General features: G+C 39.4%; 1 protein-coding gene across 1 annotated transcript in view; it reads left to right on the forward strand.

Moving 5' to 3' along the window:
- The window catches only part of Tafa4 (TAFA chemokine like family member 4), a 238,275-nt gene extending 221,472 nt beyond the window's left edge, over positions 1-16,803 (forward strand). Inside the window, exon 6 of the mRNA XM_085840865.1 lies at positions 16,711-16,803. Coding sequence (XP_085696991.1) covers positions 16,711-16,803 — 93 coding nt within the window. The remainder of the gene's footprint in view (positions 1-16,710) is intronic.
- Positions 16,804-26,932: the final 10,129 nt, after the last annotated feature.

The following is a 26,932-nucleotide window of genomic DNA, read 5'->3' on the forward strand; positions in this document are numbered from 1 at the left end:
AAGGATGTGGGTGGTACCACCTCTGGGCTAGTGGTCCTGGGTGCTGTAAGAAAGCAGGTTGAACAAGCCACGAGGGACAAGCCAGTAAGTAGCATTCCTGCAAGACTTCTGTTTCAGCTCCTGCCATGCTTAAGTTCCTTGTCCTGGATTCCCTCAGTGATGGACTATTTACCTGGAAGTTTAAAATAAAAGAAAACTTTTTCTCTACAAGTTGCTTTTGGCCATGGTGTTTTATCACAGTAATAGAAACCCTAAGGCAACTTCTAAGAGGCTACCTGAAGATTGAGGGAGATGTCTCACTCACTCTGAAGTCATGTGTTCCTTGACCCCTATAATCAAGGCTGTAGATGCTCAAGGTATATAGTTGATACATGGAAATGAAGCTTGTATTAGCATGGTAGTAACTTCACATCCATTGAAATTCAGATTAGTAATTAAATTCTGCATATAGCAAGTATAATAATGATATAAGAAGAAAATGAATCAGAAAATACTTGACCCAATTGAGCCCCTTCAAGTAAGAAACATTTGAAAATTATATTTCAGGTTTAGGCTGATATTTGCCTGCGCATGCTTTTAGCTTACAAGGAGAAGGTGGAAAACATCCAGAAGTGCCAAATATAATAGCCAACAACCACGACCCAAATTCACCCCTTTGCTTTCTGGGCCTGGTGGTTGCATCCTATCATTTAATCCTATCATTTCCCAAGTGCTGTGTGATAGGCATTAAAGAATGCAGTTCACCTATTTTCTTCACAACTAAAGAAGACAGGTACCTTTAACTTTACCTCCAATCACAACTGAACACATTCTCCATTTGCTCTTGGGAAGGACGTTGGGATTGTCTTGATTTTTCATATTACATCCTCATCCTTTGTCTTAAGTTCTAGCGTTTCCCCTTTTATTGCTTGGATCAAAGTATGCCCAGTAAGTCAATGGTCTGGCCGTGCTCTTCTGATCTCGTCAAATGAAGGCCAGGTGCTTACAGTGGCCTGGTGCCTTCATGCATCTCCCTCTTTGTGTGTTCTTCCTTCAGAAGGACCCCCATTGTCCTCAAGTGCCATTTCTGTCTATCCCTTGTGGACAGTCCTATGTACTGTAGCAGCCCTCCATACTTCTGTCTCCAGGGTTCTTTACTCAAGCGCCCCCACTTTCCATTTCCCCATTGCACACATCCATCACCCTTCACATGTGTTCATGTGGTTGTCATGCTTCCTCCCCAGGTGACTCCCCTTGAGCTAATGAACTCTGACTTAAACCCAGTTCTTTGCTTACTTTTTTATTACCTGTGAATTAAGAGGGGGAATGCAATTGGCTAGATGTGGTGGCCCATGCCTTTAATCTTAGGATCCAATAGGCAGAGACAGGAGGATCTCTTTGATTTTAAGGCCAACCTGGTCTACATAGGGAGTTTGAAGACAGCCAGGGCTACAAAGTGAAACACTGTCTTAAAAAGAATAAAATAAAAAGAAAAGGAAAAGAAAAGAAAAAATGAACAAGCCCCGTGTTCTTAAGTAGTTGGAAAAATGTTGCAAAATATTATTTCATAACACTTTAGAATAATATAAAATCCCTCTTCAATACCCACCAGTACTTTGTTGGACAATTCCAACTGATCAATTCCTTTAAGTCTACCTGTAGTCTATGTCTGTAACTGTGAGTGACAGTTGAATATAGCCACTGCCCTGTACACAAAGCTCAGAATCTGTCCTATACTTAATTCTTTGCAAAGAAAGCCTTCCAGTTTTTGCTGTAGAGTAAAAGGTCTTATAGGTGCAGGCATGATGACTGTGTTATCAAATTATACAACTTATTCTGAAAATATTTGTGCCGTATAAATATGTTAAAGCATTATGCTACTCTCCCTCTGAGCTGATGTGTCGACTATGTCACTTGCAAACTTTTCTCAGGTCTTAAATAATGAACCCATGTGTTTAAAAATGAGAAGCACAATACCTTTCCTAATGATTATATACTTCCATTTAACTGATCATTTCTGTTGAACAATTTTTGCTTTTAAAAACAGGTTACCTGCATTTAAAAAATGTAATGAAGGTTAAATTCTGATTTTGACATGCAGTGATTTTAATCAGCATTCATTTGAAAAAACTATTCAGGGCCATTAACAAAGCATGCTTATTTAACATGCATGGATTCATGGGCAGTGGGTGTACTTAATCTCATGACATTTTTATAACCTTGGAAAATAAAAAGCAGGGATACAGAACTCCCCATCATGGAAGCCTTTGAATGCTTTTTCTTTGCCCACTGAAAGTGAGGCATGGAGTTGGGTGTGAAGAGTTGACTTTGTGAGGTTGGTTATAGACACAGGTTCCAACTGATAAACCAGATACAGATGATCTGGACAGGACAGGCTTCTCTGGTTCTCTTTGGTGGCATAAGGTCAACTGCTCACTTAGTTTCATTTGTTTTAGGTGACCCGGTAGCAGACACAAAAGTGTTTTGACCCCGAGGGGGCATCAGGACGCAGAGCTGTGCTGTGTGGATTACCAGACTAGTGAGAACTCACTCACCTTGGAATTTGCTCAGAAGTTCATAGCCAAAATATGTGCAGTGTGGAAGGTGGCATTTACGTGGCTGTTCCCGTTTCTCTGCTTTGTGATCTCATCACACTGAACTACAGCTTAGGTGGCCACTCAACTGAGGTGTTACCTGGATCTCAAAAGGAGCCTGCCTAGCACAAGAAATGCTGGAGAGGACACATCGGAGGTGCTAATGTGGATGGAGCAGCGCTGGGAGAACCTAGATCTTGTTTTCCTTTTCCCAAGGAACATGGACAGGAAGTACAAAAGGACCCAGGCTGGTCCTCTTTTAAATGTGTCCCTTAGCCATTATACAGAAGGCATGAAAGGAGTCTAAATGACAGAAGATTTGGCTCATATATGTGTGTTCTAGATTAAAGAATTTGAGTTATCTGGTGCAAGAAATTAACTTTATGAACCTTGGAGAATGGAAGGACTCACTGGGTTACTATGTGCGCATTTGTATTTTTTACTTTGGATAATTTGACATGTTTATCTTCTTAGTTCCATTCCTGCATTAGCAGAGATGTAGCAGAAGCTTTGCAATCCTGGGGCACTGGTGGCTGAGGTCTATGGAAAGCAGAGTAGCACCAGAGGTTTAAAACCAAAGCTTTCTCATGACATATTCACAACAGATCATGTACCTGTTGGGATTTTTATGGCTTGGGGTTAATGAGATAGGAGAATTGTTTAAGACAGAGGACAGTCTCTGTTTAGAGGAAGGGTGATTTCTTAGATCTACTTTATGGGAATATTTTTATTATCTCCTAGAAGAAGTCTTTAAATGCTAACTATTCACATGACAGTTGACACAAGCCTAACAGAGCCCCTTCTCTACCCATTTGTCCACTTTCTTACTTCTTTAAATGTTAAGTAAAACCTCAGTCATCTTGCCTCCTATTTCAGTGATTTCACAGATACTGCCATGCAGAAACATAAGAAAGAAAGAGACACTGGCCCAGGTTTCAAATGTTGTTATTCATGTACACACATCTGTAATGTGGGATTGATTGTATGTATTAAGAAATGTTGACAATATACTTGCTGTGCCAACTGTCTGTCCTTTTGCAATTACAAAGAAACATAGGTTCCATTATGTTGTCTACAGTGCTATCAATTATTTGATTTTATTCTTGCAGAAGAAGTGGAAATGGGTGCTACCTGTTTATAGGATAAACTTTGGTTTGAACTTGACTGACTGGGTGCCTACTGGAATAGTTATTCTCATATGACTAAGTAAAATATCATTCTGTTGATGACATATAAGATCTTGTGATTATTTATTTGGTACCTTAAGATTTTGTGTTCCTGACATGAGCTTGCAAACGTTCCTTTAAACATAAAGATGAAATTGGGTTACTCTAGATCTAACTTGGGGATATGACTAATGTAGGTCATTATTTCGTCTCCAGTATTTGCATCTTAGAAAAGGGGTATTGAGAACCCAGTGGATATCAGTAAGGGTTGGATAGATTCTTGATGTCCTGTGTGTCCTCTGCTGTCATGAGCATAAGCTTTTCCATTGTTAAAGAGCTTTAGAAAGGTAAGGAGACTTTGCAGTACATGAAGTGCCATGGTAGTTTGTAACCCTCACATTTGATCTTGTACCAGAAAGCAGAATAAGCGATAAAGACACTACTTTACCTTGGGGAACGTTTTTTTAGGGACTAAACTATTTCCAGGGAATAAATGCTCCATTAGGGAAAATGGAAGGACTGGAAAGTGCTATTCCATCCATTATTGCTTCAGTGTGCTTTTTATGTAGTTCCAAAGTGAGCCCTGGACTGGGGCTTTGGGGCTCATCCTAATGTTTTCATTCCCCTTTCTATAGGAAAGGTGGTAGGAGCCATTTCTGTGTTTCCACAGAATTTAGAATCAGGTTTCCGAGGGAGTGATGCAGCTTTCAATCAAATACCCTTCAGGTAGATCTTAAGGTTTGTTTTTGCTTTTAGAATCTTAAAACACACAGCTGCTCATCCAGTGATGTACACGAAGCCGCAGTTTAACAAACCCAGTGACCAGTGTGATTCTACAGCTTTCCCTCATATCCAGATGTGATGTTCCACATGAGCGGACCTTTTTACTGCCTGTGCTGGGAAAAGAAAGAACATTAAGTTCAACAAATCTAACCCACCCTGTGACTGTCCTGACTTACTGTGATATTTTCTTCATCCCTATACAAGCGATTCCTGGGAGATCTCTATGAATGTTTCCATTTTACTGAGGAGGATTTCAGACCTAGCGATATTGGACTTGGTCAAATTCACACAGCTAGTTCTTATGTCAAAAGTCAGACAATGAGGGGGCCATGATAAAATACAGAAAAGTACAGATTTAGTTCTCTTTGAGAACTTTTAAACCATCACAGATTGTTCTGCATTGAAACTGTCATGGGCATGGATTAGCTTTAGCGTCTGGCTGTACGTGGTCATGTTTGTACCTGGGTTAGAAGTGTTTGCAATCAGTGCCTATATGTTTTGTTACTGTTTAATACGTGTCAATAAGCTGAAAGTGATAAACTGCTGACATTTAAAAAGTGAGACAATTATTCATAGCTGGTTTTCTCCTTGAGTTGAAGTAACTCTTCTATGTTAGTTAAAGGTACTTGTTAGTTTGGAAGAGTATTGCACATACTGAGTTACCATGTGGTTATACATGGCTATAGGCTGCCTGTAAGATTACACGGATTACTGTGTCCACTGGCCAGTTACCGGGAGCTTTGGGCAGAGCCTAGCATATGATGGTGGCACAAGTGTTAAGAGGTATGCCCCTCCCTGTCTATGCTTACCACCACACAGCTAACTTCTCCCCTTTGCATTTTTGCATATCTTCTTACATTTACTACCATGAGAAACTGCTGCTATGTAAGACTGAAGCCCAGCTCCTGAAAATGGCAACAGGACCAAGCCTAGTACCGATACTATCAGGGGATCTCAGAAATAAGGATGAAGCCAGTGCCATGCTTACAACCACTTCTTCTGTACAGCAGCTCTCTGATATCAGAGAAGCACTGTTCAAAGCTGTATGTCAAGTATGTAGGACTGTTTTACACTAGAGGCTGGCAAGCTGAGACTCAGGGTCATGTCTGGCTGGCTTATTTGTGCAAATATAAAATTATCAAAACCCAGCCACATCCATTTTTTATATATTATCCCTGCAACTGCTGCTCTGCAAATGTAGAATAAACTGGCTCTGGCAACTATTTTATGATATGCAATGTCTAAAACATCCACTATCTGGCTCATTGCAGAAGAGGTTTTCCCATCCTTGTTATATGTAATACAAAGATCGCCCAGTCTTCAAATCCAGTTTCCCGGAACAGTGCAGGGTAGTAGCAAAAGGCCCAAGTGCTACGGGCAACCAAGATGCTTTGAATATGCTTTTGCTGTTAATTCCTAAGGACTTTTTAAAATTAATTATTTTATTTATTTATATTTCAAATGTCCCCCTTCCTGGTCCCCACTCCATGAGCTCCTACCCCTCCTCCCTCCCCCTTTACATCTAAGAGGGTACTCCCTTACTCAACCCTCTCCCATATCACCCCTCTAGCATCCCCCTTCTCTGGGGCATCAAGTCTCCACAGGACCACACACATCTCCTTCCACTGAGGTCAGACAAGGCAGTCCTCTGCTACATATGTAGCAGGAGCCATGGACCAGCCCGTCTATGCTCTTTGGTTGGTGGCTTAGTATTTGGGAGCTTTGAGGGGTTCGGTTGATACTGTTGTTTTTCCTATTGTGCTGCAATCCCCTTCAGCTCCTTCAGTCCTTCTCCTAATTCTTCCGTAGGGGTTAGTTATAAGTATCTGCATCTGTGTCAGTCGGGAGCTTGTAGAGCCTCTCAGATTCCCAAGGCTCTATACTCCCTAAATCTTAGTTTATTGAAAGGGGAACAATGAGATTACTTATCCTCCACCTATTGCTTTTCTGTCTTAAAGAATGATTGAGATGGGGAAGTTTACAAAAGAAGGGGCCTTGTTTGTTGTGGCTGTGGAGTCCAAGGCCATGATGGTGGCACCTGCATTTATCAGCACACTGTAAGGTGTGAGGAGCAGCAAGTTCCTCACAGTAAGGCTATAACAGTCTGGCAGCTCCTACTTTTAAATAACACACCCTCAAAGTGATTGATCTAGGCCTGTGGGAGCAAGGATGACTCTGGAGAAGAGGCCTGGATTCCTGTTTTGTGTGGTGGTATTAGACACTGTGATGGTTTGTATATATTCTTGGGCCAGGGAGTGGCACCATCTGGAGGTGTGAGCTGGTTGGAGTAGGTGTGCCTCTGTGGGTGTGGGCTTAAGATCCTCACCCTAGTTGCCTAGGAGTCAGTCATCCACTAGCCGGCTTTGGATGAAGTCATAGAACTCTCAGCTCTGCCTGCACCATGACAGCCTGGATACTGCCATGCTCCCACCTTGATGATAATGGACTGAACCTCTGAACCTGTAAGCCAGCCCCAAGTAAATGTTGTTTTTTTTTTTTTATAAGACTTGCCTTGGTCATGGTGTCTGTTCACAGCAGTAAAACCCTAACTAAGACAGACACTAAGTCTAAAGCCCTGCATGTACCAGGTGAGCAATCTATGTTTCCTGTTAAGAGTCTAGGTGCCTCTCAATGCTCCATCTCACAACAAAATGGCAAACAAATTCCAATGTGCATTTTCCCATGATTCTAGCCAACAGGCTGAAACTCAATCGATATGCATTTAGGAGGAGGGTACAAGCCACATTCAAACCACAGCAACCTCATAGTTTTGGTTTTTTTGTTTTTTGTTTTTTAAAGTGGTACCATAACCAACCATGGTAGTTTAAAAACAAAAACAAAACAATAGAGACATATCCTTACATGATTAACTCCCTATAGACAGAAAACCAGACAGCCCTTTCTCAGAACTGAGGCCTGCCATCTAAAGGTTCACAGCTCACAGAAGCTTGGGCACAGGCACAATGAGACACTCCAGCAGTTTCTCCTTCTGCCAAAGACAGTTCAAACTTTGAGGCAGTAAAGAAAGAGCAAGCTCGAGCAGTGGTTCTCAACCTATGGGTCGTGACCCCCTGGGAGGGGTGTTCATTCAAATGCCCCTTTCCCAGGGGTTGCTTAAGACCATCAGAGAACACAGATATTTATATCACAATTCATAATAGTAGCAAAATTACAGTTATGAAGTAGCAGTGAAAATAACTTTATGGTTGGGGGTCGCCACACTAAGAGGAACTATATTAAAGGGTCACAGCATTGGGAAGGTTGAGAACCACTGAGCTAGAGGGGCAGCCCAGGCAGTAAAGCTTCCCCATGACCTTGGCTGCCAATCTGGCAGGAAGGCAGGAGGGACACAAATTATCCTGATTTGAGTCTGGACTGGGAATATGAGGTATAAACCAAGTACCATCTTTGTTCTTTCAAGTTCACCCTTTAAAACTTCCACTTGGGTCCAGCTTCCCCATGAAAGGAAACAATCATTTCAGGTTACAAAGTAATCTTGTAAACAGAAACTTGGAACAAAAGAGCCCCGTAAATAATGGATGAGCACTTACTGAAGTGTGCTGGGCAGTCCTCAAAGTATTGATTCAGGGCTGTGAACAAAACAGGCTCGGAGAGCTCTTCCTTCAGTCTCTTCCTCTCCTGTTTGCAGCCATCAATATTCACAGCCCACTCTCCGTGCTAGGAATATGTAAGTAGGCAGCCCTTGCCTTGTGTGTTGGGGCTTTTGCTCTCTGTAGATCAGGTCTCTGACCCATCTTTAATCGTCACCTTTGATTCTTTTAATGAGGAGTTATTTAAATAGTTCAAGACACTGAATTATTAATTTAATAACTGTAATTAACCACCAGGAAATTGAAGTGAGCAAATGGACTTCAATTGAATAATTCCAAACCTGAGACCCTACTCTCACTCATGTAGATTTGGTTTCTGAAATCTCTCCTGCCTTCTTTGAATTTTATGTTCAGCCTCTTCTCTCTCTCTCTCTCTCTCTCTCTCTCTCTCTCTCTCTCTCTCTCTCTCTCGTTCTCTTAGACACACACACACATACAAACCCCCCTTTTCACCCACTCACTCATCTACACACACATGCACACCCACCCACCCACACCCACTCCCACCCATGTTCTGTAGCCCACTTATAAACATTATAGAAAATAAAGTCGTGTTCTTCACATTTCAGCAGTATAACGCCTGAAAAGAAAGCATTCAAGATGATTAGCCATAGAGCTAGGCCAGTTAGTCATGTAGATTAACTTTTCTTCTAAGCATGAGGAACTGATTTTGAATCCTCAGAACTCATGTAAAAAGCATGTGTATGCATGTACACATGCATGTGCCCACACATACACACACAGGTCACTTCTAGTTTCTCACACAAGAAAGGGAAATGCATAGGTTGGCTCAGCGGGGCCCACGGATGAGACAAGAATCAGGGCCATGCTTTGGAACCTTTAAATATTTATGAGTGCCATGTCTGACAGAAGACTGAAACTGATTCTTTATGTCACAGTAAAGAAACTGGGGCAGAGCCACCAAGTCTCAGCCTGTGGAAAACTTACAACTAACAAAACTGTCAAAGTCGGAAAAGTTGGTATCAGATACTGGGGCACGCTGTTTCAATCACCGTCTCTCTCGATTCAGGGTGGAAGCACCTCAGACAGTTGGGACCTGGAGTGAGGACTTTAAATCACTGAGTCTGGATTTCCCAAGGGAAGTGACTTCCCCCACAGAGAGCTGATGCAGGAATGCAGGTGTCTTTGATGCAGCACCTGGGCCAGGCCAGACAGACTGAAGAAGACAGGGATTTACATGGGTCTGGGGAGGGCTTTCATTTCAATTCTGATTAGACAGGAGACTCATCTGAAACCTCCCCCTGTTTGTAACTCCATTCATCTTTCTGTGGCTCAGGAGACCCATGAAAGCTTCTCTTCTCATTTCTGATACAGCAGATGTATAAAGGTAATGAGGGTGGGGTAGAGAGCGCTGTTGAGACCCAGAAGGCAAAGATATCTAGTAAGAAAATATGTATAAAATTGACATGACCACTTAAATCTCTCTCTCTCTCTCTCTCTCTCTCTCTCTCTCTCTCTCTCTCCCCACACACTTCATATGGAGTGGAATGAGGATGTAGCTCTTCTAGTAAAGTGCTGATCCCCAAGATACACACAAAAAGCAGGGTGCAATAGTGTATACTTATAATCTCAGAACTGGGGAGGTAGAGGTAGTCAGTCAGTATAGCTTACTCAGTGAGCCTGGGCCAAATAGACACTCCTGTGTCAAAAACTTGGACAGGGCTGGGGAAATACCTGATGAACATGAGGGCTTGAATTCAGACCTCAGCACATACATAAAGTCACGCACTATGGTGGGTATCTATAACCTTAAAGTTGGGGGGTGTTCAGAGACAGGTGGATTCTGAGTCATAGCAGCCAGCTAATTTACCTTGATTGTGAGATTCAGTGAGAGACCCTATCTCAAAAAAAAAAAAATGTGGAAAGCTATAGAAGACATCTGATAAAATCAAAAACAATAATGAAAGGCCAAGATAGCATATCTCCTCCAAAATCTACTAGTCATGTAGAAACATTCTCCAGGGATGATTATCTTGATGATCTGCCAGCACAGAAATAAAAAAACATTATAAATATCCTCAAAGAATTCATAAAGTTTAAAGAAGATACAAACAGTTCACTGAACTTAAATATAGTAGTAATAAACCCTTAAATGATACCCAAGAAGATACAAATTTAAGGCTGAGGAAATGATGAAGATAGTCCAGGACTTTAAAGCTAAATTCAAATGAGAGATAAAAATGTCTAAGAGCACTGAAGCTGAAATGAAGATGAGTTGGAAAACTCAATACCCAGTTAGAAAGTACAGGGGAAAGTCTTAAAAATAGAATGGATAAGGTAGAAGACATATTATTAGGAGCTGAAAATAAATTAGATGAGTTAGACCACACAAGCAAAGAATATGAAAACACACACACACACACACACACACACACACGAAAGGAACATATAGCAGTCATGAGACCTCATGTAAAAACTAAATCTCCAAATTATAGTCACAGATGAGAGAGGATTTCCATGTCAATGACCTTTACTTTATCATCATCAAGATCATGAAAGAAAACTCCATATCATGCAGATATGAAGCACACAGAATGCAAATAAGACAAGGAAAGAAACTTTCTCCTTTGTATATTATACTTAAAACACTAAATAGCCAGAACAAAGAGAGGGTAAAAACACATGTCACATACAAAGCAAAACCCATCAAAATAACATCTGATTTTTATTGGAAACCTTGGAAGCTAAAAGAACATAGAATACTATCAACCATATTCTAAAAGACCACAGATGCTACTCTAGACTACTGCTATACCCAACAAAACTACCTGCCAAGCTGAAGGAGAAAGACAATCTTTCCATTATATAACCAGGCTAAAAGAATTTATGTCCATCAAACCCACCCTACAGAGAATACTGGAAGCAATACTTTGAACAGAAGAGAGACTGTAGAAGTAATAATGGCATTCATTATAAATAAGGGAAGAACTTAATAAGATATTACAATCCTAAACATATGTGCAGCAAACTCTACTGTACCCAGTTTCATAGAAACTGGAGTTTCTACAAGAATAAAAGATAGAAATTAACACCAACAAAATAACAGAAGGTGATTTTAATACCCTACTGTCTCCAACAGACAGATCATTTGGACAAAAACATCAGAATTAAATGACATCACATGCCAAATGGACCTAAAACTTATCTCTAGGATAGCCACTCAAACACTAAAGACTACACACTTAATTCATAAAATTTCTCTAAAACACATCACATCTTAGACACAATAAAAACCTTAATAAATTCAGAAAAATTGAAGTAACTACATGCATTTTTAAGTGACTAAAAGGAAGCAAAACTTAAACTCAGCAGTCTCTAGTAAGTATACATACTCATGGAGCTTAAATAACTCATAACTATAATATGATGGATGTACTGAAGACAAAATCAAAGAAGAAATAAAAAACATGTCACAAAACAAAAATGAAAACACAACATAATGAAACCTCTGGCACACATTAAGAACAATCCTATAAGAGAAATTTATAGCTTTAAGTTCCAACCTTAAAACACATTGGAAAGAGTACAAATAAATGACTTAAGGATATAATCCAAAAGTCTGGAAAAACAAAAACAAACAAAGCCCAAACTCAGTAGATAGTGAGAAATAATACATATTATAGTAGAAATTAATGAAATGGAAACAAAGAAATCAATACAAAGAATTAACTAATCTAAGACTTAGCCCTTTGAGAAGATAAACAAGATTAAGAGATTGTTGGTCCAGCTAACCAAAATAGAAGAAGAGTCAACCCAAATTAATGGAGTCAGAAATGAACATGGAAGCATCGCAACAGACAACAGAGCACTTCAGAGGATGCTTTAAACACGTCCATTAAGCTGAAAAATCTAAAAGAAGTGGATGAATTTTAGATTCATTCACATCACCAAAGTTAAATCAAGAAGAGAACAACTTGAATGGATCCATAATAAATAAGGAAATTGAAACAGTAACAAAAATCTTCTACTGAAAGGCCCAGATAGATTCACAGCAGAACTCTACAAGATTTTCAAAGAAGATCTACAATATCTTAATTTAAAAAGCTTCTATTTTAACATTTAAATTAAAGTGTAATAAATATAATCACTTCTTTTCTTCCCTCTAACCTCTCCCATATCTAACCCACTCTAAAACTGATACTCTGTTTTTCTTTGATTGTTGTTTTACACACACACACACACACACACACACACACACATTTGTGTGGACAATAATATAAATAAAACCTGATAAATCAATTTTGTATACAACCAACACTTCTAAAATTATTTAAAAATAGAAATAGAACGGATTCTTCCAAATTCTTGCTATGAAGCCAGTATTACTTTAATAACTCAGGTAAAGAAATTCAACAAAAAACAAAACTATCGGTCATTGTTTGTGATTAACATAGATGCAATTTTTAAAATAAAGTACTTGCAAACTAAATATATAAAAATGGTCACTCACTATGGTCAATTTGGATTTATTCAAGAAATTCAGGAATGACTTACCATATCTAAGCTACTAAATGTAATAAATCATGTAAATAGACTTAAAGACAGTAGTTATATAATCAACTCTACAGATGCAGGAAAAACCCTTTGACAAAATCCAATATGCTATTATGATAAAATTTTTAGAGAGAGCAGAACTAGAAAGAATATAGTTCAAGATAGTAAATTCTAGGTGTGACAAACCTATAGCTAACATCACCCTAAATGGAGATAAACTCTAAGCAATCCCATTAAAGTGAGGAACAAAACATGGGTAAACATTATCCCCACATATCAATATTATGCTTCAAATACTAACTGGATCAATAAGAGAAAGGGTGTTAAAGGGATACAAATAGGGAAATAAGTAAAATATTTCCTATTTTCAGATAATATTGTACATAAAAGCTCCCCAAAACTCTACCAGAAATCTCTGAAAGGTTATTGATGTGTTCAGCAACATGGCAAGATACAAAATCAATTTACAGGAATCAGTAGCTTTTTCGTATAAAATAAAACTTAATCCTAGGAGGTAAAAGACTTCTACAACAAAAATGTTAAATCTCTGAAGAAAGAGATTGAAGAAGACACAAGAAAGTGGAAAAGACCTCTCATGCTCATGGACAGGGAGACTTAATGTTGTGTAAATGACCATTCTACCAAAGCCATTTACAGATTCAATTCAGCCCCAGTTAACATTCCTACAACATTTTTCATAGGAAAAGCAAAAACATCCTAAAATTCATATGGAGCCACAGAAGACTAAGGAAAGCCAAAGCAATACTGAGCAAAAAGAACAATGTTGGAGGGAATCACTAGCCCAACCTAAAGATACAATAAAACCATCGTAATTAAACAACATGATAATTACTATGGCACAAAGATAGGCATGTAGGCCAATGGAAAAAACAGGCCCCAACATGAGAGCACTAACTACAGACATCTGATAATTGATAAAGGTGCCAAAAGTACACTGGAGAAAAAGAGCATCTCCAACAAAGTGTGGCAGGATGACTGGATGTCTGCAGGTAGAAGAATTAAACATGACTTGTATCTAACATCCTTGGTGGTAGATACTCCAGGCTGGTTTCTAAATGGACCAAAGGTCTCTCTGTGAAACCTGAAATGCTGTACCTGCTAGAAGTCAGTGCCGTACAAGACATAGGTATGGCAAACGACTTTTGGAATTGGACTCCATTTGTTCAATAATTAAGGGCAATGATTGGCAAAGGAGACCTCATAAAACCAAAATCTTCTCTATAGCAAAGGATAATCAACCAAGTGAGGAGAAAAATCCTGCAGGGTGGAAATTTTTGCCAGCTGTACACTTATGATTGATACCCAGAAAGTATAAAGAACTCAAAAACATAGTCAAGAAAACAAAATACTCAAATTAAAATGAGCTATAGATCTGAACAGAATTCATAAAATAAAATAAAATAAAATAAAATAAATGCCTTAGAAATACTTGAAAAACTGGTCATCATCCTTAAGCACTGGGGAAATGCAAATTATAAGAACTTTGAGATTTCTTCTCTTCTATTCAGAATGGCTAAGACCAAGAAAACACCCAACAGCAAATGCTGGTGATAGTGTAAGATGATACTCACTGTTGGTGAATATGACCCAGCAGTGCAGTCATGGAAATCAGCATGGAGAATTCTATTTATTTATAAAATAAGATGGTGTGAATCACTCTTAGAAAACTAAAAATAAATATATAGGAGAATTCTATCTTTCTTTCTTTCTTTCTTTCTTTCTTTCTTTCTTTCTTTCTTTCTTTCTTTCTTTCTTTCTTTCTTTCTTTCTTCTTCTTCTTCTTCTTCTTCTTCTTCTTCTTCTTCTTCTTCTTCTTCTTCTTCTTCTTCTTCTTCTTCTTCTTCTTCTTCTTCTTCCTGTCTGTCTGTCTGTCTGTCTGTATATTTATTTTTGAGACAAGTTTTCTCTGTGCAGCCCTAGCCATTCTGGAAATTGTCCTGTAGACCATGCTGGGAAAAATGAAGGGGTGGTAGTGGTGCTTTAACTGGAGAGAGCCAAAGGAGAGAAATACAGAAGAAGGTAAAGGAAAAGGGAGAAATTACAACTAAGATGCCTGGAAAAGAGAATAATCATTTTATATTTACCCAAAGTTGTCTATTTAGATCTAGATCTAGATATATAGATATAACTACATAGTTTAATTAGTAGTACAGTATATTTCCTAGTCAAGTGATGCTCTCAGAAGACTCCCAATATAATATCAGCTATGGCTTTGACTGTGGTTACCCTCTCAGATTTGAAGCAAAGGATATGAAGACGTACCTTTAACAGTGAAACAGCAGCACTCTTATCTTGGTGGTAACCAATGGCTATCTAATTGCATTTAAGACCTGCTATATAGAAGGGAAATCGACTTGTACTATATATGTAACCAGCTACCTGTGGTGGAAGAGGTCAGAGACCTGAAAGGAGAACCTACTACTGACACTTTCCTAACCCACTGCATTCTAGATACCTATGTCCTTATAGCCACAGTAAATGTAGCTCTCACCCCTCATCATAGCTTATGCTTTTTGCCTCCGAAGCACACTATTACAGAGAGCCACAATTAGGAAAAACACAGAAAACAACTGACAAGTGAGGTGCTCAGCCACAAGTGGCACATCAACAATACAATGCCTGCCCCTATGGCTCAGGGACATCTCAGAAGAGAGGGATGGAAATAACAAAAGAGCCAGAGGACCAGGAAGTCTGTTATGAAATTGTACATTCCATAACAGGAAAGCTACAACTCTGAAATCTGGGCAGGAATATAGAGGCAGCCACTGGGAGAGGGAAGAAAGAAGAGAGTGGGGGCAGAGTTATTAGACCCGGACCATGTGCGCAAAGGGACACGTGACAGGAGCAACACTATTCTCCTCTTGGGCAGCTAGAGATGACATGTCTCATCACTGGGTCCCTCGAAAGCTGGCTGTAAATATGCCTGATTGTCGTGGAGTCACTTTTAGTTGTCCATAGATGTGCCTGATTGCTAACATGGAGAAAATATCATATTTCTAGGTAGGAGGTATACACAATCACCAAATGGCTGAACGAGTGATAATTAGTCTTCCCTGGGGTTCCTAACTGGTTATCCAATACTAAGGGGTCATATCTAGAAATATACACATGCAGGCAATACTGATTAGGCCCAGCAAGTCATCTTTATATATTTATACATATAAGGTACAGGTAACAACAGTGGTTAAAAAAAGGGGGAGGCCATGAAATTGAAAGTGAATAAAGGTTGGGACCCTGGAAGGGGTAAGAGGGATGAGGGTGTGTGTGATGTAATTATATTTTAATTAAATAAAAAAGGTAGTGAATGAAAGATAAATATTGTACTAGAACGTTAACAAGGCACATTCGTAATATACAGAAGATGCAGTAAAATTCCCACAGACTCAAGGTTTTGGGGAGTAGGTCAGGTTAGTCTATAATGTATCAGTTTATCGCATAGTAAAAAGAAAGATAATATTGAACAAGAATTGATAGTTTGCATGCAGGGTTAGATAGTAATATTGTTTATTAAGAGTTAATATGGTAAAAACTCATAATAGTTCAGTTTGTAGGAATTTACTTATTTGTTCATTTGTGAAAACAACAAGCCGGGTTTACTGGGAAGCAGAGAAGTAGAGCCCAGCAGCAGCGAGCAGGCTTAGAAGAAGTTACTTTATTTGTAGGAACTTATTTTAAGGCATTAAGGAGCCAGTGGTATAGACAAGAAAAGGAACCACAGAACTGCTCAAATAGACCAAAGTTGAAAAAAAAATCTATATCATAGCCCTCTAGAAGGGGCTGGCAACATTCCAATTTTGGGTAAGTTTATCACCCCCACCCCCTGTCCCTGTCCCCTGAATCAAAATAACAATGACTAGAAAAAAAAAAAAAAAAACATTGGTTTCCTAGTGAGGACTCCAAAGGGTTGGAGAGGGCAGCCTGGCTCAGCACTGTAGGAGCCCAGGAGTCTCTGGGATTGAGATGCTCAACTTTGTGTTGGCTCATCCATCGCTTACTTGCTTGTATCTTTTTATGTGCTTTTGCTTCATTTTTTCCTTTTAGCTTAAGTGCTTGAGAAATCAGTGCCTGAGCTCCATTGAAAACATAAACACGGACAAAAAGGTAACCCTGAGACTAAAAGCCTTCTCTGACTAAAGAAACATGGAAGTCACAGTTCAACAGTGTAGAAACCCTGAGTGAACATGGTTATTTTTTAATTAATGAAATTATTTTTGACCAAGTGTGTGTGTGTGCATATGTGTGTGTATGTGTGCATATGTGTATGTGTGTGCCTCTCAGTTGTCACAGAGCATGTGTGGAGCTCAGAGGAGAACTCTGGGTAGTCTGTTCTCATCTATCACCATGTGAAATCTGGGGGTTGAATGCAGGTGGTCAGGCCTGCACAAAAGCACCTTTACCTACTGAGCCACCTTCCCAGCCCTGTCTATTCTTGGGATGAGCACCACCTCCTGCAGTGGGTTTCATAGCTGGAGTCCTTTTTCTCCTGTATCCCTTTCCCTCTTTCTCCCAGTGCTAAGGCTGTGTTCAGTTTCCCCACTCTACAATCCTGCATGGCCTGTGATGTATGCCATCCTCCAATAGCATCAAGGAAGTATGCAATTCCTTTCCAGGAAGAAGTAGTTTCTTAAGCCTCCACCTCCAGTCATAAGGGACCCCTTGCTGTGTGGATCTTGGGAGCAGAGTTGTGACACTGTCTTCTCTGAAGGGAGACAAGCACACCCTCTTCCCTAGCTAAGTCTCTTGCTTTCACCCTGAAGTAGTGAGCAGCACATGACACAGGATGCCCTGATGAAGCTGTGGGGTGGACTCCTATCCTCTATTCTATAGACCACATAAGTGAAGAATATAAGAATAACCCACCAGTCTTCATAAACCAAACTGACAGTTGAACTATGACCTTCAAAGATAGGTCAGACATACCCAAAGAGGACACTATTTGCCTAAGTAGACTATTTAAATAGAAATAATCCTGATAATACAATACACAAAATGTCCAGGATACAGTCTAAGCATCATTATCATCATCATCTGAAGAAAGAACTGTGACTCAGATGAGGCAATGGGATGGGTACATGTCAGTACTGGGAGGACCAGGTGCTAGAATATGTAGTTATGCATGTCAGAGAACAACACTCTAACATGCAATCATAGACATTCTTAAAGCAAACACAAGTAGACTAGCAACACACAGGAGGTATAAAGAAGAACAGAATTGAAAGTTTAGATTCCAAAACTACACAAAATCTAAAACACCCCTGGAAAGGTGGATTACAAGTAAGATAAGGAGGGAAAGGACCAGGAGCTCGAGAGGAAGAGTAGAAACCAACCAGTTTGAATGATGGACTGACAAGGGCCTGGAGTACAATGAACAGAGTCTCAAAATGTGTGTGGGTACAGTGAGAGACCTCATATTTATGTTTTTCAGTAGTAGGAATAGAGAATAATACCCCCATACACACACACACACACACACACCCCAAAATCTTCCTAAAGTGTGGCTAAAAACATGCCACATTTAGCAAAAAGACTCATGCTTACCATTTCAAGAGTATATGTGTAGTTCTGTTTTCACTATTGTGGGATGAGCCTTCAAGGACACCACTTAGGGAACAGAATATGGCTGTATATTTAACTTTGTAAGAAAAGCTGCAACCACTTCCAGAATTTCTGTAGCTGCTTGCATTACAAATGCGAATTATGTTCCCCCCCCAAAAAAAAAAACTGTGAGAGAGGGTCTGCTCATAGCTTCTGGGAACCTGCCCCCAGTTGGTTCTGATTGGTAAATAAAGATGCCAACAGCAAATAGCTGGGGAAGACAGACAGAGAGGGGAATTTAGGATTTTGGGGGCTTGGGACTGGAAGGAGGAGAAGGGGGAGATCCGCCATGCTGCCAGGAGAATGTGGAGAAGAGGAGAGATGCCATGCCTGAGAATAATGCAGGACAGAGAAGCACAGCTTTCATGTGAAGGAGCTAGGAGAGCATTTCCTGGTCTAGAGCAGCTGAGATGGAACATAGAATTAGTAAGTAAAAACTTGGGATTAAGAGCATGGAGGTTAGGCAGTGGTACCGCTATTGTGCTGTTTAAGGCATCTTAAAATATAAAGACTGTGTGTGTCCTTCATTCAGCAAAGTAAACTATTGGGGCAGGTAGCGACCCTGCACTGAGATTAATTAATTAATTAATTAATATTTATTCAACGAGTTTCTGTGCGCTTCCTTATGCTTGGTTTGCCTGCACTCTCTACAGAATCTATATTTGATTATTATCCACAGTAGACCTGTTCTACATTGTTGCCACAAACACTGAATTGGCGAACACTTAGCCCAGGCTCTTAGGGGAAAATGTAAAGCTTGGTACAGAGCCTCTGGTCACAACTCTTTCATCAGCCAATAAGCGTAATCTTGCTTTGTCTGTGTTTTGATTTGAATACACATGACTCGATATATTATTAATCTATGGCCAATGGCACTGTAACTCATGTTTGCTCACAGCCTGTGTAACATACACATTTGCTCTCTAAGACCACTGTTAATTAGTCAGATCAGCTAATTCTAAGCTAATCACTTGGCCCTGCTTCCCTCCTGACAGAATTCCAATGCAGTCTATAGCCTGGGTTTTTCATCACTCTCGATCTTGCCTCCTGCCTAAGATGTGAGACCCTTTACCCACTCCTGGCTCTGTGAAGCGTGGCAGATCCTTTCTGTTGTGGAAACTGAAGTGGTAAGTTCTTCTCTCAATGATGCTGTCCCCTCTATACATTATCCGGTACCTTTGTGAATGACAGTCCCTTTATTACACATGAGACAGGTAAACTTGCTTCTTTAGAGACAGACACACTCATCAGTCTATTTAGCTTCTCATGGGATGCCACTGAAACACTCCTTGGGTCTATCTGGACATCCCAACCTCAGAGCAGGGAGAACAATCCAAACCATTAGCAATCATATCATATTTAACTATCAAAACTCTTCAAGGTCATCCCTATATCTGTCGAGTAGAGATTTCATGCATCAGAATACTGCATCTGTGCAGAAGGCACCTATTACCTTCCTCCATCCTCCCATCAAGCAGGACTGATGCAATCCTGAGACCATCTTTGCAGAATCCACAGAGGAAAGAGGGGGGTCTCGAATTTACTGAGCACTCACAGTGTGTAAGGCATGAAGGACTCTTTCACTGGTCTCTCCAGGAAAAGGTGACAATCTGGAAGATTTGCAGAGACTGACAGAGCCAACATTCATCTTATTCCTCATGTCCTTACAATTACTTTCTCTAATCTGCAATTTGAGAGGAAATATTATTTAATGGTAGCATTGCAAACCACTGGCTGCTTTTTATGCCTTCATTTTCACAAAGAAGCAAACAAACCAGCAAAAAACAACTCCAAGAAATCCAGAGAAAACAAAGATCTCATTCAAGAGGTGGAAGGGGAACCTGAGGGGTTAGAGTGTGATGTAATTAAAAACATCACAGCACTATAAGAAGTCCACAATGGAAAATTTGTGTTCTTAGAGTAAAGAGATTTAAATGAGAATTATTTAACTAAGGATTTGATAACACACTAGTTGAATTTCAGCAATAAGACATTATTGAAAATACAGTCAGCAACACGGCTAGAATGGGACAAAACATGACTTGAAACCTAGTGGAGCATCATGATATTTGCCAAGACATTGCTTCTGCAGAAAATAGGGGCGCTAGGCACTCATTTAGAGCTGCTCGACTTTCAAGGCTCAAGGCAAGGGTAGGCAAGGAGGGTGTGAAGTTTTGCTCTTGTTTTGCAACTATGTGAGTGAGGTTGAGCTGTTTTCTGTTTTGCTTACCAAACAGGATTTCTTAGGTTGTGTTAAAGGTGAAGGAAGGGCTAGAGAAAGAGATCTCTTAAATCTGAGCCAGTACTCCATGTAACTGTCTGGGGGGACTAATGGGAACACTCAGGTGTGACTGAAGATTGGAAGACCTTCTGTGTGATCTCCACAGGAGACATGAAGCCTCATTTACTTTCACAATATTTCTCTACCAAAGAGTCACCCTCTCCTTTAAGTTTTTACCTGCAAAGGTCTCCTTGGAGAAAGGTGCTAAATATTGTGCTATCTTAAACAGTATCAAATTAATTTTTTATGTGCATATTATATGTGTGTACAGATATGTGTATAAGGCAGAAGTCAATGTCTGCCATTCTCCCCAGTTGTCTTCAGAGTTAGTTTTTGAGATTGCATTTCTCGTTGAGCCTGGAGCTCACTGACTGGTTAGACTGATCAGATAGATGGTCCTCTGGTGAGAGGGGGGTGCTCTCCATTCTCTGATACAGAATGCTGGGATTATGTGTGCATCCTGCTAGGCCTGGCCATTAACAGCTGGTTTTAGGGGTAGTGGGGTTCTATGCTTAGGTCCTCATGCTTGAGACAAGCACACCACTGACTGAGCTCTCTCCCCAGCTTTCGCAAATCAAACTCGATGACTGTGTTTAAAATGAAATACAGATATGAAAAGGACAAATTTTAACACCAAGCTCTGGTTTGTGGCATCCCTGTGGGGGAATCATATCTCGTGTTGATTTACTCAATGAAAGAAAGTCTTTGTTGAGGAAAATGCCTAATGACATAATCAGACATTTGATCATAGGCAGCCTTTGAGTTACTTTTTAATCTTTCGATGAACATGTGAGAGCAATACCAGCCAGCCTCTTGCCTCATAGGTTAAAAATAGCCAGGATCATGATGCAAAAGAGCCCACATTGTGCCCTTAATTTCCCTCTGATCTTGGGCACAGCTGTGGAGATCAGCGGGAAGAGATGCTTGATGATTCAGGTGCATTGAGCAAGATCAGGCACCATCCATCTAAAGGGAGGCGAAGGGACTTCAACTCATCAGCTTCAATTTCCCCTTAGTGTTTGTCCTCCAATGAAATTCCTTTGCTCAGAGAGCCCCAACATACTGAAGGAGGCACACCCTTTATCCACTGGGTCTCAGTGTTCAAGAACAGGCAGATGCTTAAAAAATAGTGAGACTTGCTTATCCAAAGGAATATTTGGTATGTTTAAAATCCTTCCCTGCCAGAGTAGATGGCTTTTGCTTGGATTTAGTTTTAATTTTAAATTTTGAAGTAACTATAGAAAGTTGCAGAGAAAGTATTGACAGACTGATCCCTTGGGCCTTGTGCCCAGATCATTCCCTGGCTACATTTTATGTAAATATAACACAGTATCAAAATCAGGAACTTATATTTATATACAGAAGTATGTGTGTATAGGGTTCCTTTTTTTAGATAAACAGTTAAGAGTATGATTTCTTGTATTTTTCTCAGACATTCTTATTTTTACTTTATCTACCTCCATCTCTCTTCCCTACTGATCCCCCCTTTCCCATTCTCTTTGTTAGATCACTTACATTCTGCTCCTCTCTTCCAGATTGCTCCACACAACCCACCCCCCCACCCCCGCCCCCGCCCCGGCCCCCGCCACCTCCGGCTGCTGCAATCCTGGCAACTGTCCCATTTTACTTTCCTGGTTTCTGTAGATACTACAGGCTATGTATCCACATCTGAAAATTTGGGGATAGGGGTCTCCAATAAGAGAGAACATGTGACATTTGTTTTTCTGGGTCTCACTCAATATGATCTCTTCAAGTTCCATTCATTTACCTGAAAGATTTCTGATTTCTTTTTGTATAGTTTTAGATATATAATTTTTCCATTACCATGAAGATATGCCTGTGTTGAATTTTGAGAGTTCCTTATATACTCCAGATGTGAATGCAGAAAATGTTTGAGCATCTTGTTTCCTAGGTAGCTGCTTTTGTCTTAGGGGGCTAGTCTACAGAGCCTCACATTTTAGTGAGGTCTCATTTGTTTTCGTTTGGCGTATCATGTTTTTAGGTGATATTTAATTTTCTCAAAAGTCTTACATTCTGAATATTTTATTCTCTATCTATATTTCATAGATTTAAATTTTACATTTAACATCCATCTGTATAACATATAGGATATAATCTGAAGCTTTGCCTGTGAATATCCAATTGCTTTGGTATCATCTGCTGAAGACATCAATGGAGTTACTTTTGCCTTCCTGCCAAAAATCAGATTGTCGAAAGTGTATGTGTCTGTGCCTCCATTCTCTAGTCACCTATATTTATTGATATGTATATGTAATAAATGTGAAGTCATTACTCTTATGTAGTAAATCTTGATATCGATAGTCATTCCTTCTACCTTGTTCTTGCTTTTAGAATTACTTTTAAGCATTTTGCTTCCTTCATGTCTACATTTGAATAGTTTTGTGTCATTTACAACATATTACTAGAGATGTTATAAGAATTATTTAAGCCTATTGTAATTTGAATGAAAATGACCATCATAGGTTCAAAGGGAATGTCACTATCAGGAGGCATGGACTTGTTGAAGTAGGTGTGGCCTTGTTGGAAGAAGTGTGTCATTATAGGTGGGCTTTGAGGCTTCAGAGGCTGGAGCTAGACCCAGTGGCGTTATTCTCTCTTCTTGCTGCCTTTGGGTCCAGATGTAGACCTCAGCTCCTCTTCAGCACCATCCCTGCTTGCATGCTACCATGTATCTTGCTATGATGACAATGGACTAAACCTTAGTCACAGGACATTTAAAACTGTGTCTAGTTAGGGTGCGGTTCAGCCCTTAGCACACACCTTTGATTCTTCTGGCTGAAATATGGGATTAACAATGAAGGTAAAGCCCATATTTGAAAGTGATGTCTAATTGAGTGGCAGAAGAGGTGACAAATCAGATAGAGATTTGACAGAATAAAATATGACCAACTGTCATGAGAGGAGAGAGGAAAGGGAAGCTACTTAAGGGAGAGATAGACAGTAGAGGAAGAAGAGCATGCAGTACAGGATACAGTAGAGTTCATGGAGAGCAGTGCAGTAGATTTGAGATGGAGAGTAGAGACAGGAGGAGGCAGTTTTATCAGGGGTGTTTTACAGAGAGAGATCTAAGGGAGAACAAGCTAGACACAGGTGAAGACAAATCAAGAAGGAGAATGGGAAAGATCCAGAAGATTAGAAAAGATAACCTGAGTTAGCTTGAGGGCAATCAGATCAATTCAGGAGAACCTGAGAAGCAAGGTTGAATCAGTCATCTTGGAGAGGAATTTTGAGCCAGAACAGCTGAGTTGAATCAGCCAGTTAGAGTTCAGAAAGAACAAGGTAGGGTGAGATTATTCAGCAGCAAGTCTCCGAGGCTAAAAACATTCTAGGCTTAGATTACACTGTACAAATGCTAGAAGCTTCCAGGACTAGGCCTAGGTTAGCAGATGGAAGCAGTAAGCCTTCCAGACATTTATATCAGGTCAATAAAAGTTACTTTTACAAATCTCTAAACTGTAAGCTAGCCCCAATTTATAAGAGTTGTTGTGGTTATGGTGTCTTCACAGGAACAGAAACCCTAACTAAGACACCTATCTTAATTATTGATCCAATATTTACCTTACTATTTTTCTTCTTTAACCTGTTAATAGGATGAATTGCTTTTAACATTTAACTATTGTAACAGCCTGGCACCATCGGCTAATTTCTCTTGGTCATGACATATTTCTATGTATAGCAATTCTATTCATATGTATTTCTTAAGGATTTCTGAGTATATATTGGTGAGTATTTTCTTATCATTTCCCTTTTTATTATATTTGCCCAATTTGATATTATAATACTATTGATTTTATAAACGTAATTAGTAGGTATTGCATCCTTCTTATCTTTCCTGAGTAGTTGCTTGAAATTAGCATTAATTCTTCTATAACTTTTGCATAACTTTTTCTGGGGACACACAAACAAATATTTATTTGACCCAGATACATAGCAACAACACACCAAAAACTGAACCTATCTCAAAAATTCCATTCATCCCCTCCAAAGAAAACATACCTGCATAAAAAATGTTCATAAATCATTTCCAGCATTACCTGTCATACTCAAAAAACTGGATGCAATTCTGACTGTTAATGTATAAGCATCATTTAGCCTATCCATGTGCTTACTGGCCACTCTTGGATTTTTCTCTGAGAAATTCTACTCAATTGTTTTGCTCACTTAAAAATATTTATTTTCTTACTGCTTGGATGCAGGAATTGCTTGTATTCTTGGATATTAGAACTCAATCAGACAAATGACTTGCAAATATTTTCCCCTGTTTTGTAGTAGTTTTGGAACTCTATCAATAGTGTCCTTTGGTATGTACACATCAATTTTCAGGACGTACAACTTATCTTTTCTTATTTTTAGGGCTTTAAGTGCTGCGTCTATGCAAACATTGCCCGGTTGATGATCAGAGACATTGGTGCCCATATATATTTTAAAATTCTTACTTATTAGTCTTTGTTGAATTGGTTTTCATAGATGGTGTTGCTTTCCTTCTGGAGACCCTCAGGGTAATTCACCTGATTCTCTCCATCTTCTGGGGCTGCCATCATTGTTTTTCTGTAGACGGCATCACTGCAGGGTATACTTAAATGGTCCCATGCTTCTGCCCTTCTGAGTTTGTCCTGTATGTCTCCTTACATCTAGGGCCTGCTTTAGCATGTCAGAGCAAAACCTCTATAGTTCACAAGCTCTCATTTATTCATATATGCAAAAAATCTTTTTGACTATGACATTTTCAGATGGATCGACCTATTACAGGAGATCCCACTATGTGTACATGTGGGTGTCAAGCTGACCCAGCAATGTGGAATAAAAGGTCTGTTCTTGTTCCCATTGAGCTATCATGTATAATTGTCAAAGAAACAAAAAACAACAAAAAGAAAAACTAGTTGGTTATAAACATGTAGGTCCATCATCCTTTTCCCAGTTTTCAGTAATTTGAATTTTCATCTTGGTTGACCAGATAGAGCAGTGGTTCTCACCCTGTGGGTCATGACCTCTCACAGACCATTGGAAAGCACAGATTACAATTTACAACAGCAGCAACAAACAAAATTTCATAGTTGAGGAGTCACAACCTGAGACACTGTATTAAAGGGTTACAGCATAAAGAAGGTTGAGAACCACTGAGATAGTGGCTTCTCAATAATGATTTTTTTCCCAAAGAGTCTACTGGCTATTTTCTCACTGTTAATCTTTTAACTTTGTTGATTTTCTGTTGTTTCTACTTTCATTTATTTCAGTTCCAATCATCACTATTTCTCTTGCTGTGTGTGGGCATGGTCTAGTATTTTTGTTGTTAGCAGTTTAAGGGGTGAGATGCTTCACTTCTGACCTCTTTCTAACAGTTATTTACAGATAAAACCCTCAGATTTCCCAGTAAGCACTGCAGTAGTCAAGCCCCTTGAGTGTCTGAACTGGTGTGTGTGTGTGTGTGTGTGTGTGTCCCTCATTTGCCTTAAAATATTTTTCTAATTTCCCTTGTGATTTTCTTCTTTGACTTTTTGGTTATTTCAGCATATATTGTTCAAGGTCCACGGATCTGTGAAAAACTACAATTTCTAATTTCATTCCATTGTACTTGGGGGACCTACTGTCAAAGACTATGGTTTTCTAGAGTTTATTTTGTTTACCCACACAGGGTCTTATCTGGACAATGTTCCCTAAAAACTCTAATAATGTGTGTTTTACTTTTGTGGATGGAGTCTTCTACTGATATCTGCTTGGTTAGACAATTCACCTTGTTGGTCAGGGCTCCCACTCTCTTGTTTGTCTTATGTCTAGCTGTTCTATTATTAGCAGTGGGGTTCTGCTTTCTCTACCTATTAAGGTTGAATAATTCAGTTCTTTTAATTTTATCAGTTTTTACTGTATGCATTTTCATGTTCCATTTGTTAGTGCATTTCTTCTTGCTTGGAATGCTTTGACCTTAATTAATCTCATTATGCCTTAAATATATATGACAATATTCCAAGTACATTTTGTATCTAGTTGTCTTTTAAAAGGCAATTTAACATCTAATTTTCTACATAGGGTTCAGACATAGAGTCTAGGTAAAGGGCCAGATAATACATATTAAAACTCTGTGAACCATGTGATCTCTGTCAAATTCCACTAAAATGTAAATGAAAGGGGTGGAGTAAAACCTGGTGAACCTGTATTTCCAACAACAGACAATGGGTTGGGCTGCATTTGCCAACCCCTGATCCACAGGAATACTTTTCAGCAAGTGACTCATTAACAGGATGGTTTTAATCAATATTACCCCTCATGTTCTTGCAGGACATAGCCTCTGCATAATTTCAACAAGTAATTTGACATTATGAACCTTGAACACACTCAAGGTTTCTAATCTATCAACTATGTTGCATTTTC

Source organism: Mus caroli, unplaced genomic scaffold (genome assembly GCF_978045245.1).
Source record: "Mus caroli unplaced genomic scaffold, Mus_caroli_1 scaffold_7, whole genome shotgun sequence".
NCBI classification, from domain to species: Eukaryota; Metazoa; Chordata; class Mammalia; order Rodentia; family Muridae; genus Mus; species Mus caroli.